Source organism: Hypanus sabinus, assembly GCF_030144855.1.
Source record: "Hypanus sabinus isolate sHypSab1 chromosome Y unlocalized genomic scaffold, sHypSab1.hap1 SUPER_Y_unloc_5, whole genome shotgun sequence".
Taxonomy (NCBI): Eukaryota; Metazoa; Chordata; class Chondrichthyes; order Myliobatiformes; family Dasyatidae; genus Hypanus; species Hypanus sabinus.
Genome location: NW_026779035.1, coordinates 544,378 through 564,239, shown reverse-complemented (window position 1 = coordinate 564,239; position 19,862 = coordinate 544,378). Strand labels below are relative to the sequence as shown.

Genomic DNA, 19,862 nt, shown 5'->3' with positions numbered 1-19,862 from the left:
AAGGTTGTAGATTGGGTAACAAGTGGTGCAACAAGAGTTGGAGATATAGACTATGTCTCCTGTATATCACCATGGGGAACATAAGATCACTGGCAAATAAAATGGAGGAACTAGCAATACTCACAGGGACAAAGAATGAATACTGGGAATGCAGCGTTATATGTTTGATTGAGTAAATCCCAGATTCCAGTGCCACTGTGAATGGGTTCTCAGCACTACGAGCAGACCGACTTGATCTACAGTGTGGTATGAGGAAGGGAGGTGGGCTTGCTTTGTGAGTGAACAACAGATGGTGTAATCCCGGTTACGTTTCTGTGAAAGAATAAATCTGCAGTCCCAATGTTGAACTGCTTGCTGTGAGTTTGCATCTGTTTTATCTGCCGTGTGAGTTCAGCCACGCCATATTGCTTGTTGTCTACATTCTGGCTTCCCAACTACTGCATGTGATGTCATACACATTACCATCGTGAGACTCCAGACTCAACACTGAGAGACTTCAACTATGTTTCTCTCTTGATGACACTACCCACTTTCAATCAGTTTGTCAAGTGTCAAAACACACTGGATTCCCTGTATGCAAATATTAAAGATGCATGCAGCTCCACAGCTTTCCCCCCACTTGGAAGATCAGATTACAACCTGGTTCACCTCATGCCCAAAGTACAGCAACAGCTAGCTACCACTGAGATAGTAAAGAAATGGTTGCCAGAAACCACCGAAACCTTGCAGGGCTGCTTGAGCTTACTGACTGGAAAATACTTTGTGAACCATATGGGAAGGATATTAATGGACTTACTGATTGCATCACTGGCTACACTATCTTCTGTGTGGACACTATCATACCATCAAGGCCTGACGGCAAGCTGCTCCCTAACTGGGTCACCAGTGATCTAAAGGGTCTTCTCAACCACAAAAAGGGATCAGCAGATGGGGAGGAATTGAAACGTGCAGAGGGAGCTAAAGGAGAAGATCAAGGTGGCTGAACAGATAATAAGAAAGGGCTGGAGAAGAAGCTTGGGCAGAGTAGCACCCAGAAGATGTGGAGAGGCATGAAAAACATCACTGACTTCAATCAGCCTAGCTGTAGAGGCTCGGAAGGTAGCATGAATGGATTAGTAGGTTTGACATTTGTCCTCCTGTTCCCACCCCATTTCAGCACTCCCATCCAGGTGCAGAGGCACCCAAAGCTCCCTCAGCACCAATGCCTTCTCTCTCCCTCATCTCCCCCCTTGCCCTGCACCTACCACCACACCTCAACATACCGACTGCTATTGTCTTGATCTTTAGCTCTCCCAAACCCCACCTTCCACCAACTCCCCAGTCATCATGGACTCACCTTCGCTACTGAGCAGGTGAGAAGAGGAAACCTGGGAAACGCAGACACGGCAAATCTTTGGGACCGAATGGAGTGAACCCCAGCGTTCTGAAGGAGTGCGCTGAGCAGCTGTGTGGAGTTCCTCAGCACATTTTCAATCTGAGGCTCAGCCTGGACAGGGTCCCAACTGTGTGGAATTCATTGTGTGTGGTCTCAGTACCCAAGAAGGGCCAACCGAAAGTCTTGAATGAATGCTGTCCATTGGCCCTGACTTCACACAATATGATGGCCCTAGAGGGGCTGGTCCTGGCTCACAACCACTTGTCAGATCAGCCCTTGATGCCCTGCAGTATGCCTACACTCGGAGTTGACGATGCTGTTATCTACCTGCTGAGCAAAGCCTACTACTCCCAGTTCGATATGCAGGGCAGCACAGTGAGGATGATGTTTTTTGATTTCTTGAGTGCCTTCATTCAGTAAAGACTGGCACTTCCATTGTATCCTCGATAATGGACTACCTGACTGGCAGACCAAAGTATGTGCAGCTTCAGAACTGTGTGTCAGACATGGCTATAAGCAGCACTGAGGCCCCACAGGGGACTGTATTGGCTCCCTTCTCGTTTACCCTTTATACCTTGGACTTTAGATACAACACTGAGTCATGTCATCTGCAGAAATTCCCTGATGCCTCAGCAATAATTGGATGTATAAAGGGAAGATGAGTGGATGAATACAGGCTCTTGTGGAGGATGTCAACTGGTGCAAGCTGAATCATCTGCAGCTCAGCATCAGTAAGACAAAGGAGATGGTGATGGGCTTTAGGAAGTCCGAGCCTTCACAGCTCCCTGTTACTATTGATGGTGAGGACATGGATGTGGTGAGAACCTGCAAGTACCTGGGGGTGCACCTGGACAACAGACTTGAGTGGAGCACCAACACAGAGGCTGTGTACAAGAAGGGCCAGAGTTGCCTCTACTTCCTGAGGAGACTGAGATCCTTTGGAGGGTGCAGGCCTCTCCTTCACACGTTCTACCAGTCTGTTGTCGCCAGTACAATCTTCTATGCGATGGTGTGATGGGGCAATGGCATCAACACAAGTGATGCCAACAGGATTAGAAGCACTGGCTCTGTTGCAGGAGTCAAACTGGACACACTGGAGGCTGTGGTAGAACAAAGGAAAATCCAGGAAATTCTGGATAATGTTTCTCACCCTCTGTGTGCCACTTTAGCTGAACAGAGGAACACTTTCAGTGATACACTAAAAACAGGGGTGTCAAACTCATTTTAGGTCACGGGCCGGATTGAGAAAAATGTGACTTCATGCGGGCCGGATCAGTTGTGCACGCATGCGTGCTCCCACAGCTTTCGTTGCCTTCATTTTTTCAACCTGCTCTCATGTGTCTCAGTCTCTGCTATATCTAAAATTGTTTCACTTTATGAATTTTGTTTTTTATGAGGCAGATTGCCTAGCAAGCATTCTTTTTATGATTGGTATTAACTTACAGACGTAGATTACAAGAAAGTAGGCAACGAGATAGAAACGATGCTATTTTGGCTAAGATTGTTTTGGGAGCCGTACCTTTTCCATTAATAAACCGTTTGAAATCAAGCATAAGCAAACACAAATGTAGACATAATGCAGGAGTGTCAAACTCAAATACACAGTGGGCCAAAATTTAAAAATCGGTACAAGTCGAGGGCCGGACTGGTTCAGCGTTTATTGCAAAACTTATTGAAATGAATTTATTACACATATTAACCTGGAACTAACAAAGCTTAGATTATTGCCTACAAAAACAACATTGAACATTAAATAAATAAAAAATCAGTTGCATTTACTTCTTGTAAATGGGGTTTCTTCTTTTTTCTTTGTTACTGTGTATGTAATCAAAAGGGCTTCTTTGTTTTGTTAACTAGCGGGAATGCTTCTTTGTTGCGAGAGAGTGCTGGAAGATTGTTTGGGTTAAAATTTACATAACGAGAATTGTATTCCTTTGTAAACCAAATTGGGATTAATGTTCTTCTGAGTCTGTAAGCTTTTGTTGACGGGCTTTTGGGCAGATCGGCGTGAGGGGTTGAGAGAGAGGACACAATGCTGTAAGCTGGGCGAGGATCGGACCCCAAGTGGGGGTCCGAGGCCAGGAGGTACTCCGAGGAGGGGGGATGAAGCTAGATGTGCTTGGTTGACCACTTGGAGGGTCCTGAGCTGCGAGTCGAGGAGTTCGGAGGGTCCTGAGCTGCGAGTCGAGGAGTTCGGAGGGGATCGAATGGTGGCCAGAAGACTTCAGTAATTGAGCTCCAATGGTTTTGCATGAAGTGGTTTGGACTTTGATAAGTTTGGCGCCTTTTCTTTATTTTTTCTCTTCATATATACTGTATCGTTATTAATCACTTAGTTATAGTAACCTTTATAAATTGTACTCATTTAATCGCTTATGGTGTACTGTCTGTTTTTGGGTGAGGCGGGGACATCACACAGCATCCACACCAGCTGATTACCCAGTTTGGCGGGGCCGAAGGCTGCTCCCCCTAGACGAGAACGAGCTGAGCGAGCCTGAGGTGACCCAGGGGGTTACATTCTTTTGGCTTTATCTGCAGCTTTTCCGGAGTAATTTCTAATGAAAACATTTTTCCACAGGCCAACACTCTGTGATTCACACTAGTCTAAGCCAGATACTTGGCACTCATCTTGGATGCAAGTTCATCAATGTTTGGAGTCAGGCTCTGAGCTGAGGAAATCCTCAGAATTGAGTGAAGGTGTTCATCAGAAAGACGACTCCTGTGTGATGTTTTGTTTATCTTCATCAGAGAACAGTTGTTCACACAGACATGTGCTGCCAAACATAGAGAGCATTTGACCAGCTTGGGTACGCAGCTGGGGCATTGTGTCGGGAGTGAAACGTAGAAAATGTGCAGCGCCCACCGAGTCATACTTTGCCTTGAGTGTGTCACTACATTGGAGTTCAATCAGCTCCATTTGTATGTTGGTTGGTGCGCTTTCCACGTCAGCTGCAAATGGATTACTGAGCAGTTCAAACCTGCTTTTTTGGGCTTCAAAGTCGGCAAATCGCCGTGTGAAGTTGGCACCAAGTATGCTAAGTTTTTCAGCAAACTTTGCACGTGGGAACACTGCGGTAGAAACCTGCTCTTTCATAGTTTGGCAACACGGAAAATGGCTCAAGTTTTCTTGCTGCATCTGCGTCTCCCACAGGCACAGCTTGGTTTTAAAAGCCATCACTGCAGCGTACATGTCTGTAATCACACGACCCCGCCCCTGAAGCTGCAGGTTGAGCGCATTGAGATGGCTCATGATGTCACACAGAAACGCCATTTCACAAAGCAACTTTTTATCCCGGAGCTCTGTTGTGTCTTTCCCTTTGCTTTCCATGAACCGACAGATCTCCTCATGCAACTCGAAACATCTTTTCAGCACTTTTCCTTGGCTTAACCATCGCACCTCTGTGTGATAGGGCAAATCATTATATTCTGAACCCAACTCCTCCAGAAACAACTTGAACTCGCGGTGATTTAAACCTTTGGCTCTTATGAAGTTAACTGCTCGTGTTATGGTGCTCATTATATGTTCCATTTTCAAGGCTTTGCCACACAACGATTCCTGGTGTATGATGCAGTGATAAGCTGTCAGCTCACCTGCGCCGTTTTCCTCCCGCATCTTCTCCCGGATCCTGCCCACCAATCCACTCTTTTGACCGCACATCGCGGGCTTCTGTTTCTTGTCCAGATGCTTGTATTTGTCGTGGTGTTTCGTTTCATAGTGTCGTCTTACGTTATATTCTTTAATTACAGCCACACCGTCTCCGCACACAAGACAAACAGGTTTGCCCTTGATATCTGCGAACATATACTCTGCCTCCCACCTGCCTTGAAAACCCCTGTTTTCAAAATCCATCTTTCGTTCAGCCATTTTTGGGGTGAGGGATAGCTGAAAGTTGACCACACGTGACTAGCGCCATAAGGATGCTGAGGAGAGAGTAAGGCAAGCACGAGCAATGCACTGGCAGTGCATTGTGGGATTTGTAGTATTAGTGGTGCATGCAATATACCGGTGGGCCAGCTCTAATAGAGAAAAAAATTATTCATTAATGATATTCAGGAAATAAACCAGGGAAACCGAATAAACACTAAAAACCCTGAAAACCTGGTACCTGAATAAACTCAGCATTAGCCATATCATACGCCGTAGGCGCTTCGATTACTGGGGCCAGCTTTAATAGTAATTAGATATTATCTCGCGGGCCAAAGATAATTCCACCGCGGGCCTTGAGTTTGACATATATGCACTAAGACAAATGTGATGCTCCAAAGAGTGCGAAATGAGGTAATTCTTACCCTCGGCCATTAGGCTTTATAATGAGTCAACCTATAGCCAGGGAAGTGATGACTTCCTCCTGTTAGACCGTGTGTGATAACTTATTTTTTATTCTTTCCTTCTTCTCTTCTAACATTTGTATATTTGTGCATTTATAATGCTACTGTGTCAAAATAATCTCCTTTGGGATCAATAAAGTATCTATCTGTATAATTTTTATCGATGTAAGCACCAAATCCCCTGCTATCATAACTTAAGGTAGATCCCTGGAGGATGATTAAATTAAAGATTTGGTGAATGGAGTTCTCCTCTTGTCTTTTCCTCTTCTTTCTGCTCTTTGACCATATTTTTGGCCATCCAATTCCATATGCCTTGTATAAAATTTTGTCTGCTATTCCTGCAGTGAAATGTGTCAGTTTGCATTTGGAGCACCTTCACTGGCATTGAATTAGACTATGATAACACTGCTTTAAAACTTGGGATGAGGTGCTTTATAATCAATAGAAGCTGTCTGAAATAGAATTTCAATATTTTGCTGTTGCTTGCTTGGTGGGGGCAGGTGTTCAGGTTGGTGTTTCTGCTGCCGCAACTGGTGGGGAAGGGGGTTTTGCTGCTGCTGTATGAAGGATTGGGAGCTTCAGTGTTTCTATCCATTCTATGGGCTATCTTGTTTTGTGCGTGTCTGTGAAGAGGACAAATTTCAGTCTGTATACTGTATACATTCTCTGATATTAAATGGATCTCTGAATAGGGAGCAAGGCACAGTTCCATGGTAGGTAGCATCCAAGATTGTGAAATATAGTATTTAATTTAGTAATTACAAGAGATTGGCTTCTTTGTTAGTTTTCTTTCTCATTTTTACTGCTGGTCACTAGAAAAATGTGCCCAGCTAACTTGGCAAGGAAGCAATACAGTTAGAGTTTCTACATTGATAATTTTTTTTAAGTTGAGTTTAAATCACTAGGTAAAAATTTAAGGCAGAATCAAGTAAAATATTGTTATTTAAACCACATTGGCCCCTTATAGTAATATACATGCTATGAAATTGAAAGTGAGAGATTAGTTTTTATCCTGAGTTTCTTTAATTTCTTAGGATGTTTTAGAAGCTGAACGACACTTCAAGAAAATCCTTGAGGAGTTTAGGGATGAAGATTGCAGTAACTTTAGCTGCCTGTCGTATTATGGTTTAAGTCGGGTCCACCTCAGATGGAACAGGTATGTGCTTTTGTTATGGAAAATCACTGTTTCAGTCACCCATTTTATGAATACATGGTCACCTGTATTAACCTATGAAAATTTTTTCTTTTACGTTTTGACTGCATTGCAAGCGATGATATTTTTATTACTGTGTAATGGAATATCAGCGGATGGTGTTTCCTGTGATCTTTCTGCCTGGGAGAATTGTTAATGTGTAATGGAATACAGGCAGCCCCCAAGTTACGAACATCTGACTTACGGACACTTGTACTTACGAACTGAGAAAGGAGAACGCTGTCCGCCATTTTAAATTGGATCATGACACCATCCACCATTTTAAGTCATTGCCGTTGACACTGTGTTGAGTGTTTAATTTTGTATTTGGCTTAAATTTTTCTTAGTAAGATTCACCCTGACTCCACCCCCTATTCCGGTCGGCTGGTGGTGCAGTCAGATCAGCACTGGGCTAGAGAATGGAGGTTCCCGAGTTCGATTTGGAGACAAACATCAACCATGCCGGGTTGATGTCGATCCAGTAACTCCTGTACCATTTGTGCTGGCTTGATGTCGAGCTCGCGTCTCAACCTCGTAAAAAAAAACACTGCCACCTCCAGTTTAAATTCCCACGTGGAATATTGTGAATGATCAAATACCCAAACCCAGCACAGTCCCCACTTGTCCTATTTAACCTCTCTCAGTACGGTGCAATGTAGCACCCGGGGAATTCAGTGCAGTGGTCCTTAGGACCCAGCGGACCTTGGGAACCAGTGGAGGTCGGGACCCACCATCTGGAGTGTTTCTGTTCTATTGACGGGAAGCAAATGCAATTGAAAATAAAGTGGAAGTAATAAAGTGTTTGGGAGTGCCATCGGTCATTGGAAAAGCATTAGGCTACAGTCGGTCAATGATCAGAACATTTTTAAAGGATAAAGTGAGAATAATGGAGCATGTGAAAAGCCCTGCCTAGATGAAAGCTACAATTATTACGAAGCAACGTAGTGGTTTAATTTTTGGAAAACATACGTTTCTTAAGTGTTTTATATGCATAGAAAGGTAAGATATATAGTATATACTAAGACAAACATCTGACGAACTGACGCTAAATAATACCGGACGTTTCTTGTTCTGACTTATGTACAAATCTGACTTAAAGATGGACTCAGGAACGGAACTTGTACGGAATCCGGGGACTGTCTGTATCAGTGGATGGTAATTCTGTGATCTTTGTGTCTGGGAAATTGCCATTGTGTCATGGAATATCAGCGGATGGTGTTTCCTATGATCCTTGTGTCAGGGAGAATAGTTACTGTATAATGGAATATCAGAGGATGGTGTTTGCTGTGGTCTTTGTGTTGTAAACATCTTTCGATCAACTGTTGCAAAGACACCACGTACTACAGTGAAAGTAACTTTAACTCTTTATTAGCAAGTTACTCGAGAGAACCCTCCTTAAGCACTCTCTCTCGGAGGGTGCTTTAAGGGTCTGTGTCTCCTGAAGCAAATACAGTTACTTCTATATCATACAAGTCATGTACACAGATACATGTGGGTTCACCCCTTTAGTTTCTGTACAGGTGAGTATTGTTAACTTTATCAGTCATAAATTGTTTTAATTGTCATAAACAGTTTTAATTGCTACTATGTCTGGATGCAGTCAGACACAGGCCCACCCCCCAAAGTCTGATGCCCTTGTAAATAGTCACTCCCTCTAATTGCTTATCTTGCAGATGCCATAAGAAACACAAGGCATAATATGTTTCTCACTGCAATTAATCAGGCAACGATACGTTACTCTAAGCAAAACCGAAGTTAAGTGCAGATTGCACACCAAGGATGGTGTCACCCGTTCAGCTTATCTTATGAGAAAACATCTGGGATTCTATAGTTTTTTCTCAAGCTCTTAGCTGCTATGACCCTTACAAAAATAGCCAGGGTCACAAGTGGTCTACAAGATGCTAACTTCTTAATATTATATTTGTGCCTGGGCGAATTGTTTTTGAGTGTAATGGAATATCAGCGGGAGGTGTTTGCTGTGACCTTTGAGCCTGGGAGAATTGTTATTGCATGTAATGGAATATCAACAGACAAGCCAAGATGGTGGCGCGATACAGCTTGCAGCGGCCACTCTGGAGCTGATATCTGTTATTTGTTAAGCCATGCGCAATTCTAATCTGATGAAAAACAGATGTGGGAGCATGGAGAAACATCTGGAAATCTCCAGGAAGGCTCTCTTCATTGCTGCTGTTGCTGTGAGGTCTGGGTCTCTGCTGGGAAGAACAGGCCCCCAGTCCTTGAGGTCGCGTTACCGATGGCCGTTGGTGGGGCCATCTTAATACGCTCGGCAGATGATGATGCTCGGAGAAGCTGTGCCGGAGGGGATGGTCGGAGGTTCGACGGATTCGGAGTCTACTGTGATTGGGGCGCTTTCAGTGTGTGCTGTGTCTGCAAAGCTGGGTTCGACGGAGCTTTCATTGTGTGCTGCGTCTGCGACGCTGGGTCCAGTGGCGCCGTGGAAGTCAATAGTGGAGGTATTCCCTTCTGTCGCCGGCGTGAGATGGTGAGTCCCTGAGGACTTGTGGAAACTGTGTGGTGGTTTCTTTCGAACTTATAGTCTTTTAACATCTTTGAACTATTTTTACTGTGCCCATGGTCTGTTTTTTTTTATAAATAATGCTATTGTTTACACTGTTGTAAGTATGTGGTTTTGTGTAGGACTTCAATGATTGGTCTGGTGGGATTCGAGCTCCTTTCCGGGGAACGCGCTGAGATGGTAGTGCAGTATTAATATGTGGCAGCCTCTCCGGACTCTGGATTGGGAATTGGCAAACGTTATGTGGATTTTCTGGTGTAGTCTGCTTTGTCATGTGTTTTTGTGATATCATTCTAGAGGAACATTGATTCATTTTTTAACTGCATTGCATTTGTGGTTTTTAAATGACAATAAGCAGAGACTAAACTGAACTGAACTAGTGTTTCTTGTGATCTTTGTGTCTGGGAGAATTGTTTATTGCGTGTAATGGAATATCAGCAGATAGTGTTTCCTTTGATCTTTATGTGTGGGGGTATTGTTATTGTGTAAAGGAATAACAGTGGAAGATGTTTCCTGTGATCGTTGTACTTGCGGGTAATGTTATTGTGTAATTTGAATATCAGTGGAAGGTGTTTCCTGTGATCGTTGTACTTGCGGGTATAGTTATTGTGTAATTTGAATATCAGTGGAAGGTGTTTCCTGTGATCGTTGTACTTGCGGGTATTGTCATTGTGTAATTTGAATATCAGTGGAAGGTGTTTCCTGTGATCGTTGTACTTGCGGGTATTGTCATTGTGTAATTTGAATATCAGTGGAAGTTGTTTCTTGTGATCATTGTGCCTGCGGGTATTGTTATTGTGTAATTTGAATATCAGTGGAAGGTGTTTCCTGTGATCGTTGTACTTGCGGGTATTGTCATTGTGTAATTTGAATATCAGTGGAAGGTGTTTCCTGTGATCGTTGTGCCTGCGGGTATCTTGTAATTTGAAATTCAGTGGAAGGTGTTTCCTGTGATCATTGTGCCTGCGGGTATTGTTATTGTGAAATTTGAATGTCAGTGGAAGGTGTTTCCTGTGGTCGTTGTATTTGCGGGTATTGTTATTGTGTAATTTGAATATCAGTGGAAGGTGTTTCCTGTGATCGTTGTGCCTGCGGGTATTGTTATTGTGTAACTTGAATATCAGTGGAAGGTGTTTCCTGTGATCGTTGTGCCTGCGGGTATCTTGTAATTTGAAATTCAGTGGAAGGTGTTTCCTGTGATCGTTGTGCCTGCGGGTATTGTTATTGTGTATTTTGAATATCAGTAGAAGGTGTTTCCTGTGATCTTTTGTGATTGCAGGAATTGTTATTGTGTAATTTGGATATCAGTAGAAGGTGTTTCCTGTGATTGTTGTACTTGCGGGTATTGTTCTGTAATTTGAATATCAGTGGAAGGTGCACCCTGTGATCTTTGTGATTGCAGGAATTGTTATTGTGTAATTTGAATATCAGTGGAAGTTGTTTCTTGTGATCATTGTGACTGCCGGTATTGTTATTGTGTAATTTGAATATCAGTGGAAGGTGTTTCCTGTGATCATTGTACTTGCGGGTAATGTAGTTGTGTAATTTGAATATCAGTAGAAGGTGTTTGCTGTGATCGTTATACTTGCGGGTATTGTTATTGTGTAATTTGAATATCAGTGGAAGGTGTTTCCTGTGATCGTTGTGCCTGCGGGTATTGTTTTTGTGTAATTTGAATATCAGTGGAAAGTGTTTCCTCTGATCATTGTGCCTGCGGGTATTGTTATTGTGTAATTTGAATATCAGTGGAATGTGTTTCCTGTGATCGTTGTGCTTTCGGGTATTGTTATTGTGTAATTTGGATATCAGTAGAAGGTGTTTCATGTGATTGTTGTACTTGCGGATATTGTTATTGTGTAATTTGAATATCAGTGGAAGGTGTTTCCTGTGATCGTTGTGCTTGCGGGTATTGTTATTGTGTAATTTGAATATCAGTGGAAGGTGTTTCCTGTGATCGTTGTGATTGCGGGAATTGTCATTGTGTAATTTGAATATCAGTGGAAGGTGTTTCCTGTGATCGTTGTGATTGCGGGAATTGTCATTGTGTAATTTGAATATCAGTGGAAGGTGTTTCCTGTGATCGTTCTACTTGCAGGTAATGTAATTGTGTAATTTGAATATCAGTGGAACGTGTTTGTGCTGTCTTTACGACAGTTATTTAGTTTATAATATTTTCGCTTAGTAATTCATTCGATAGTATTTTCTAGTTAGAATTAGAAGTGTTTAAAGTATATTCATTGCATGTAAAATATATCGGCATGCGATGACATCACATCCGGTTTCGCCGCGTCTTGTGGGAAAGTACCGGTTTGAAATTAACGCGAGGGTGGGGGCTCACCACGAGGCTCACCTGAGCAGAAGTAGTTTTGCAGGCATGAGAAATCACAGTGAGAGCAACGCTGTAAGTTAATAGATAATCGATATATTGAACTAAGATGTTAATGCCGATCCTGTTAGAAGTAACGACGGTCGATAATGTTTATGCTTTCGTTAGTTAAAGAGTTGCGGATAGTTTGCATTGAAGTGTATTTAAAGTAGTCAATGGAGCAGGTAAACTCTGCCTGTATACTGCACCTTAGTGTAATGTAATTATAGTCACCTTTGCAAGTATTTACAATTGAAATGTGATATTAAGGAAGGAACAAATACTGTATCAATCTTGTATTGTTTTATCAACAGTTTTCACCATATGTTAATGTGAAGAGTGAACAGTAAATGGTTAATCTTACTGCGATCTGGTTCTCATTGACTGTGGTTTATCTCGACGTTGAATTCGACGTTATCAGTTACACGCAAAGGAGAACGTTATAGTGTTCCCTGTGATCGTTGTACTTGCAGGTATTGTTATTGTGTAATTTGAACATCAGTGGAATGCGTTCCTGTGATCTTTGTGCCTGCGGGTATTGTTATTGTATAATTTGAGTATCAGTGGAAGTTGTTTCCTGTGATCGTTGTGCTTGCGGGTATTGTTATTGTGTAATTTGAGTATCAGTGGAAGTTGTTTCCTGTGATCGTTGTGCTTGCGGGTATTGTTATTGTGTAATTTGAATTTCAGTGGAAGGTGCTTCCTGTGATTGTTATACTTGCGGGTATTGTTATTGTGTAATTTGAATATCAGTGGAAGGTGTTTCCTGTGATCGTTGTGCCTGCGGGTATTGTTTTTGTGTAATTTGAATATCAGTGGAAGTTGTTTCCTGTGATCGTTGTGCTTGCGGGTATTGTTATTGTGTAATTTGAGTATCAGTGGAAGTTGTTTCCTGTGATCGTTGTGCCTACGGGTATTGTTATTGTGTGATTTGAATATCAGTGGAAGGTGTTTCCTGTGATCGTTGTGCCTACGGGTATTGTTATTGTGTGATTTGAATATCAGTGGAAGGTGTTTCCTGTGATCGTTGTACTTGCGGGTATTGTTATTGTATAATTTGAATATCAGAAGAAGGTGTTCCCTGTGATTGTTGTATTGCGGGTAATGCAGTTGTGTAATTTGAATATCAGTAGAAGGTGTTTGCTGTGATCTTTGTGCCTGCGGGTATTGTTATTGTGTAACTGGACAACCAGGTGACCCGTTGGGGCCCGCTTAGGGAGAATGTTATTGCAGGCTGATGTGATGTGGTTTGGAAATTGAGGAATAAAAATCAGTTTATTAAAGAAGAAAGATGCATACAAACTTAGCGACTCCTCCTTTAACAAAGGACACTTTTGATGGCAACATTTCTGTTTGATCTGCCACCCTTTAAAAAGACTCTAATGTTTTCAGTTCTTTTTCCCTGACTTAAAGCCACATACAGATGACCATGCTGGAATACCGGTTTCTCCAGATAAATCAACACCTTCTTGACATGGTTTAGCATTGCGCATTATGTATTGTTACGTACTCCGTAACTAGGTCACTTACCAGCAAAGATAGAGCGGTCCGTTGAAGGCTAATGGTACTATTTTTAGAAGTCTTTATTTATAAAGGGGCACTAAAATAAGATGAATACTAACATTTAGATAATTTACGTCGTCACTATTCAATCTAAAAGCGCGGGCCTAATAATAACCATCAATACAAAACAGCTCGATCGTTTGTCTAGAGGATAATATATTGTCCGATGGAAATATAAAAGTCACTGATTTCCTGCAGGCTTCAGCCTTTGGGGACCACTCGGTTTTCACTTGTTGGAGAGAGAGAGAGATTTCTGAGAAAAGAAACTTGCCCGGGTCTTTTATAATGCAAATCTGTTGAATCAGGGGAGCGGGCTTCCCCGTTGTTAGCTAAAAGCCGTTTTCCGTGTTTCCAGCCACCGATTTCAGCCGCAGAATCGAATGCACGTGGCTTCCTTCAAATGGCTTCCCGCTACTATGGGATCGTTAGCGTTTCTTCTGGTGCGTCTGAAGGTGTTGTTCCCCCAGACCCTCTTTTATACTTCCTCACGGGGTCTCAGATGTCAATCAGGTTGGGATGATGCAATTTCTCTCTCAACCAGCCCACTTTGCCCGAGGGCTTGTACGTAGCATAGTCCCCAATCCAGAAACGTGCTCTCCAGGAGACAATGGTCAATGTCGGGTTATTTTGCATCGCCGGGGAATGAGGCATCCGGTACGTCTCTCTCCCATTTCCTGGGTCTACTGACCCCCCCCCCCCAAACTAGTGCTCTTGCGATTCTCACAAAGGAGGAGGCTGTGGGCATAACAGTATAGTCATACAAAGCATAAGTGTACAATGTCTTGTGTATGTTACTTAAAATGGCTTCTTTGGTTTGTTACAAGTAGGAATGCTTCTTTGTCGGATAAGTGTTTCTCTGGCCGTTGTTTTGCTTTAGAATGGCTGATACGGTAATTGTATTCATTTGTTAATCAATGGGGAATGTTATTGTGTCTTGTGATGCTGGGAACTTGGGGGAGGGGTTTTTTTCGCGGGTTTTTTGGGGGAGGCCGAGGAAGACATGGAAGAAGGTGGACGTGTGCTGGACTGCTCGTAAGACCACCGGGGTGGTCCCAGGTGCGACGGCCGGATGGGTCGATTGGTTCGTTGATTGAGCTCCAACGAGTGCACTAAACAGACTGAACTTTGATAAGTTGGCGCCTTTTGTTTTTTTCCTTATATATATTGTATTGCCTACTTTAATTTTAATAAACTCTTTAAAGTGTATTTCATAACGGTATTTGTTGTGGGTTTGATACTGTTGGCGTGTGCGAGGCATTAACTCGATTCTCACGGCACCTGCGTGTACGGGAGGTGGGTTGGTGAGTGTCTGGATCTCCTTTTCCCCTAGACATATACCAGCCTTTTGGGTAAGTGTTACATTTGTGGGGTGCTCGTCCCAGATTGGACTATCAGGGGCTGTGGAATCGCGCAGGCTGCAGAGAGGAATGGACAGAGATAAGATTTTTTGTTGGTGCCAGTTTGAAGATGTACCAGTACAGTACGCATGCGTAGTGAGCGGAGTGGATTTTCGAGTTTCGGGAGACGCGATAGTGCGGGGTTTAAGTTCGGTGAAGGGTATTGGGCAGGTAGAATTGGTAGCTAGACGGTGGTAAAGAGGTAGAGTCTAGCTGGGTGTTGGTTCGTACGAGTGCTGACGTCAGGACGGTGGGACTGCCGGCGACGGTCAGCGTACCGGGGGAGGAGGGGCCGTGGGGGCTCCACTCCTTCTCCAAGGATGAGGCTGAGGAGACATCGGAGGAGGAGCTAGATCTAGAGGTGGACCCCAGAGAGGTGCCCGGCACTAGTAAAAGGAGGTGGGAGGAGGGAGTTGTGTCTAGGCCCCGCTCCCCAGGTAGGGTGGAAGCCTCGGAGCCGGCAGCCGCACTCAACTCCCTGGTGGGGGTGTCCGAGAGGCCACGGCTGAATCTGGGGGTGTTCTCCGGAGCCAAGCCTACTCCAGATGGGGAGGTGGACTATGAGACCTGGATCGAGCATACGTCTTTGATGTTAGAGGAGTGGCCAGGCTCGGAGGAGGAGAAGTGGCAGCGATTGGTGGGAAGTTTGAGGGGTTTAGCAGCCAAAACCGTCCGGGAGTTGAAAGCTGAGAAGCCTGGGGCCTCAGTGGAGGAATGCCTAGAAGTTTTGGAGGGAGCGTTTGGGTTGTCAGGGGAACCCTGGCTGCTTTTAGCAGAGTTCCAACGCCTGGAACAATGGAGAAGGGAAAAGCTCTCCGAGTACATATTTAGGATGGAGGGGATGCTCTCGGGGCTGCGGCGCCGGGGGGTAGTGAAGGCGACTGACGTGGCTAGCGTGAGGATGAGTCAGGTATTCAGTGGCTCTCTGGAGGAGGACAAGGTGGCATGGACTATCCGGCAGGTTTATAGGAAAGGTCCCCCTCCATCGTTCGGGCAACTGATTAGAGAGGTGCGAGAGCATTGGGGCGGAAAAGGGGCGCGGACCTACGGGAGCGATCCTTAGCGATACAGGAAGTGGTGGCTGGGTGGAGGAATGACAACCCCCCGGGGAGTAGGGAACCCCCTCTGGAGGAGAGGTACCCACTCTCGGGCGATCAGTGCAGTGGATTGGGAGCGGGAACCGTCCTGGGAGAGGAGGGGCGGCAGGCAGCATGTGCTTTAACTGGGGGAAAGAGGGGCATTTCAGGCGGGACTGTGGAAGGCCAAGGGTGTGCTATAGCTGTGGAAAGGAGGGACACTTTAGTTGGGATTGTGAGAGACAAGGAGTCCCGCGGAGGACAAGCCCCCCCTGCGACTAAGAAGGGAGAGGTGTCGGGGAAACTTAGGAGAGGCTCAGTGAGGGAACAGACTGGAGCCTCTGGAGGAACATGTTCCCAGAGATCAGCCAGGGGACCACAGGATGCCCACGCCTTTATTCCGGATGGGCTGGTAGGACCCCGTGCCTGTGTGGGTCTACGGACAGAGGGAGTTTACGCAAAAGCCATTCTCGATACGGGATCGCAGGTGACTTTATTGTACCGGTCTTTCTACAATCAATATCTAAAGCATTTGCCCGTAACCCCATTTGACGCACTGCAGATTTGGGGTGTGAGCGAGGGTGACTACCCGTACGATGGGTACCTATCGATGAGATTGGAGTTTTCGGAGGGCGATGTAGGAGTGTCCGAAGCTATTGAGACGTTGGTGTTGGTGTGTGTCCTGACCCGGTGGAAACCGGTGGTGCTGCCCTCCTGGTGGGGACTAACTCCCCAGTTGTGCGACGGCTCCTGGGAGCTTGTAAGGAGAAAGGGGGGGAAGACTTTCTGGAGACCCTCTCGGTGCATCCAGTGTTTCAAGCGGTGTTCGAAGAAGGGGTTGCCCCCCTAGGGCTGGACCCGGAGTGTAAACGAGGGACGGTGTGGTGTACGCAGGCGAGGCCCAAGGTGATTCGACCAGAGGAGGTAGCACTAGTGATGGGGACCCCCAGATTCCCAGGAGTGCCGACGGGAGAAGCCCTGTTAGTAGACGCACCAGGCGATCTTGAAGGGGAGACACGATTTCCGGCAGGGGCACTGGTGAGGCCCGAAGTGCAGAGACCAGGGGTGGTACGTGCGAGGCATATAACTATAAGTGTCAGGAACACCACAGCAAGAGAAATCACCTTTCAGAGGGGAATGCCGCTGGCACATCTGTTCCCGGTGACGGTAATGTCTAGCGCACCAGTGAGGACCCCTAACGGGGAGGGATCGGAGCATCGAAGGGAGCTGACCGCTGAAGCCTTTAACTTCGGGGATTCCCCTGTGTCGCCGGAGTGGAAACACCGGCTAGTGGAGAAGATGCTGAAGATGGAAACTGTTTTTTCTCGGGGCGAGTTTGATGTTGGCTGCGCCAAAAGCACTCGCCACACCATCCGGGTGACGGAGGACACCCCGTTCCGAGAGAGATCCCGGCGGCTGGCTCCGGCAGATGTTGGGGACGTGCGACAGCACTTGTGCAAGTTGAAGGAGGCCGGAATCATTGCTGAGTCTCGAAGTCCTTATGCGTCCCCAATAGTGGTGGCACGGAAGAAGAATGGGAGAGTGCACATGTGTGTTGACTACAGGACGTTGAATCGGCGAACTGTCCCTGATCAATATACTGTCCCAAGAGTCGAGGATGCGCTGGTCTGCCTGAGCGGTGCGAAGTGGTTCAGTGTGCTGGATTTAAGAAGTGGGTATTACCAGATCCCGATGAGTGCGGCCGATAAAGAGAAGACCGCTTTTATCTGCCCACTGGGGTTCTTTCAGTTCGAACGAATGCCCCAAGGCATATCCAGAGCCCCAGCCACCTTCCAGAGGCTCATGGAGAGAACTGTGGGGGATATGAATCTGCTGGGGGTGCTGGTGTACCTGGACGATTTGATAGTGTTTGGATCGACTTTGGAGGTACATGAGGAGAGGCTGTTGAAGGTGTTGGGCCGGCTTAATGAAGAAGGGTTGAAGCTTTCCCTGGACAAATGCCAGTTCTGCAGGTTATCGGTTAGCTACGTTGGCCATACCATTTCGCGAGAGGGAGTGGCTACTGATCCAACCAAGATAGAAGCCGTGACCACCTGGCCGAGACCCTAGAAAGTGGGCGCTCTGCGCTCATTTTTGGGGTTCTGTGGGTATTACCGGCGATTTGTGAAAGGATACGCCAAAGTGTGTCACCCGTTGACTCAGCTGTTGTGTGGTTATCCCCCGATGGGAAAGAAAAGGAAGGGGGACCAGAGACAAGATACTGGAGGATACTGGAACCAGGCAGAACCTTTTGGCTCAAGATGGGATGATCGATGTGAAGAGGCGTTCCGATCTTTGAAAAGGGCACTGACCCAGGCCCCAGTGTTGGCTTTTGCCGATCCCCAGAAGCCATATGTGCTGCACAAGGATGCCAGCCGAGAGGGTCTTGGGGCTGTTCTGTACCAGGAGCATGGCAAAGCATTGAGGCCGGTAGCCTTTGTCAGCCGAAGCTTGTCGCCATCAGAGAGAAACTATCCCACTCACAAGTTGGAGTTCCTGGTGCTGAAGTGGGCTGTGGTGGACAAGCTGGGCGATTACCTGTACGGAGCCAAGTTTGTGGTGAGAACAGATAACAATCCTCTTACTTATATTTTGACTTCAGCGAAGCTGGATGCCACAGGACATCGGTGGCTGGCGGCCTTGTCGGTATATGATTTCAGCCTGAGGTACCGCCCAGGAAGCAAGAATGTCGATGCGGATGTGTTGTTTCGTCGGGAGCCGGGGGAACAGCAGGAGAGGGACGAGGAGTGGGAGAGTGTCCCTGGCCCTGGAGTGAAGGCGATGTGTCAGTTTGCTATCACCATGAAGGCCGAGGGAAGAGGAAGGCTAGAATGAGCTGTGGACCATTTGGGGGTTTTTGACGATGCCATACCCCTAGCTTACTGTGACCTGACCGCACTGCGGACTAAACAGTTGCCGGAACTGAGTCCAGGGGAAGTGGCAACTGCTCAGCAAAATGACCCGGGCATTGGCACAGTGTGGAGAGCGGTCGAGAAGGGGGATGTGGCGTTGGCTGAGAAGGCGAAACACCCATTCGTGTCTCTGTTATTGAAGGAGTGGTCTCGGTTGAAGTTAAAGAACAAAATCTTGTACCGGGTAACAACGCCTCCGGACCAACCCGCTGTTGGCAACTGGTCCTGCCGGAGGAATATCACCAGGCTGTACTCCAGGCCTTACATGATGATTCTGGACACTTGGGGGTGGAAAAGACATATGGATTACTCAAAGACCGGTTCTACTGGCCCCGGGTGAGGCGTGAGGATGAAGAATACTGTAGGGGATGCCGTCGTTGCATCCAGAGGAAGACGGCTCCACTTGGCGGCTCCACTGTCGCACTTGCAGAGTGCGGGACCTCTGGACCTGGTATGTATGGATTTCCTGTCGATTGAGCCTGACATCAGCAACACCGTGAATGTCTTAGTCATCACTGATCATTACACTCGCTATGCTCAGGCATTTCCCACCAAGGATCAGAAGGCGACGACAGTGGCGTAGGTGTTATGGGAGAAGTATTTTGTGCATTACGGCCTTCCCAGGCGAATCCATAGTAATCAGGGATGGGACTTTGAGAGCCGCCTTATCCAGGAATTACTGACTATGCTTGGGGTTGAGAAATCCAGGACTACCCCTTACCACCCACAGGGAGATCCTCAGCCAGAGAGAGTCAACAGGACCCTGTTGGATGTGCTCGGGACGCTGGAGATTGGGCAGAAAAGCAGGTGGAGTCGTCATATTGGACAATTGGTTCACTGTTACAAATGTACTCGCAATGATGCTACAGGGTTTTCGCCCTATTATCTGATGTTCGGGCGGGAAGCGAGGTTGCCCATTGACTTGTGTTTTGGGGGTGGAGTGGGTGAATTACTCGGGAAGTCCCATCTAACGTATGTGTCTGACATGAAGAGGGAGTTACAGCGGGCATACGAGTTGGCCGAGGCGGTGGCTACCAAACAAAATCAGAGGAATAAGATGTGGTATGATCGAAAGATGAAGTTTGTCCAATTATTGCCGGGCGACCGGGTCCTTTTA

The 19,862-nt window shown here is 46.0% G+C and overlaps 1 protein-coding gene across 1 annotated transcript in view; it reads left to right on the top strand.

Annotated features, from left to right (window-relative positions):
* The first annotated feature begins 1,600 nt into the window (after nt 1–1,600).
* LOC132386029 (E3 ubiquitin-protein ligase TTC3-like) overlaps nt 1,601–19,862 on the top strand; it is a 60,273-nt gene continuing 42,011 nt past the window's right edge. Inside the window, exons 1-2 of the mRNA XM_059958313.1 lie at nt 1,601–1,750; nt 6,739–6,860. Of these exons, the coding sequence (XP_059814296.1) occupies nt 1,601–1,750; nt 6,739–6,860 (272 nt within the window). The remainder of the gene's footprint in view (nt 1,751–6,738; nt 6,861–19,862) is intronic.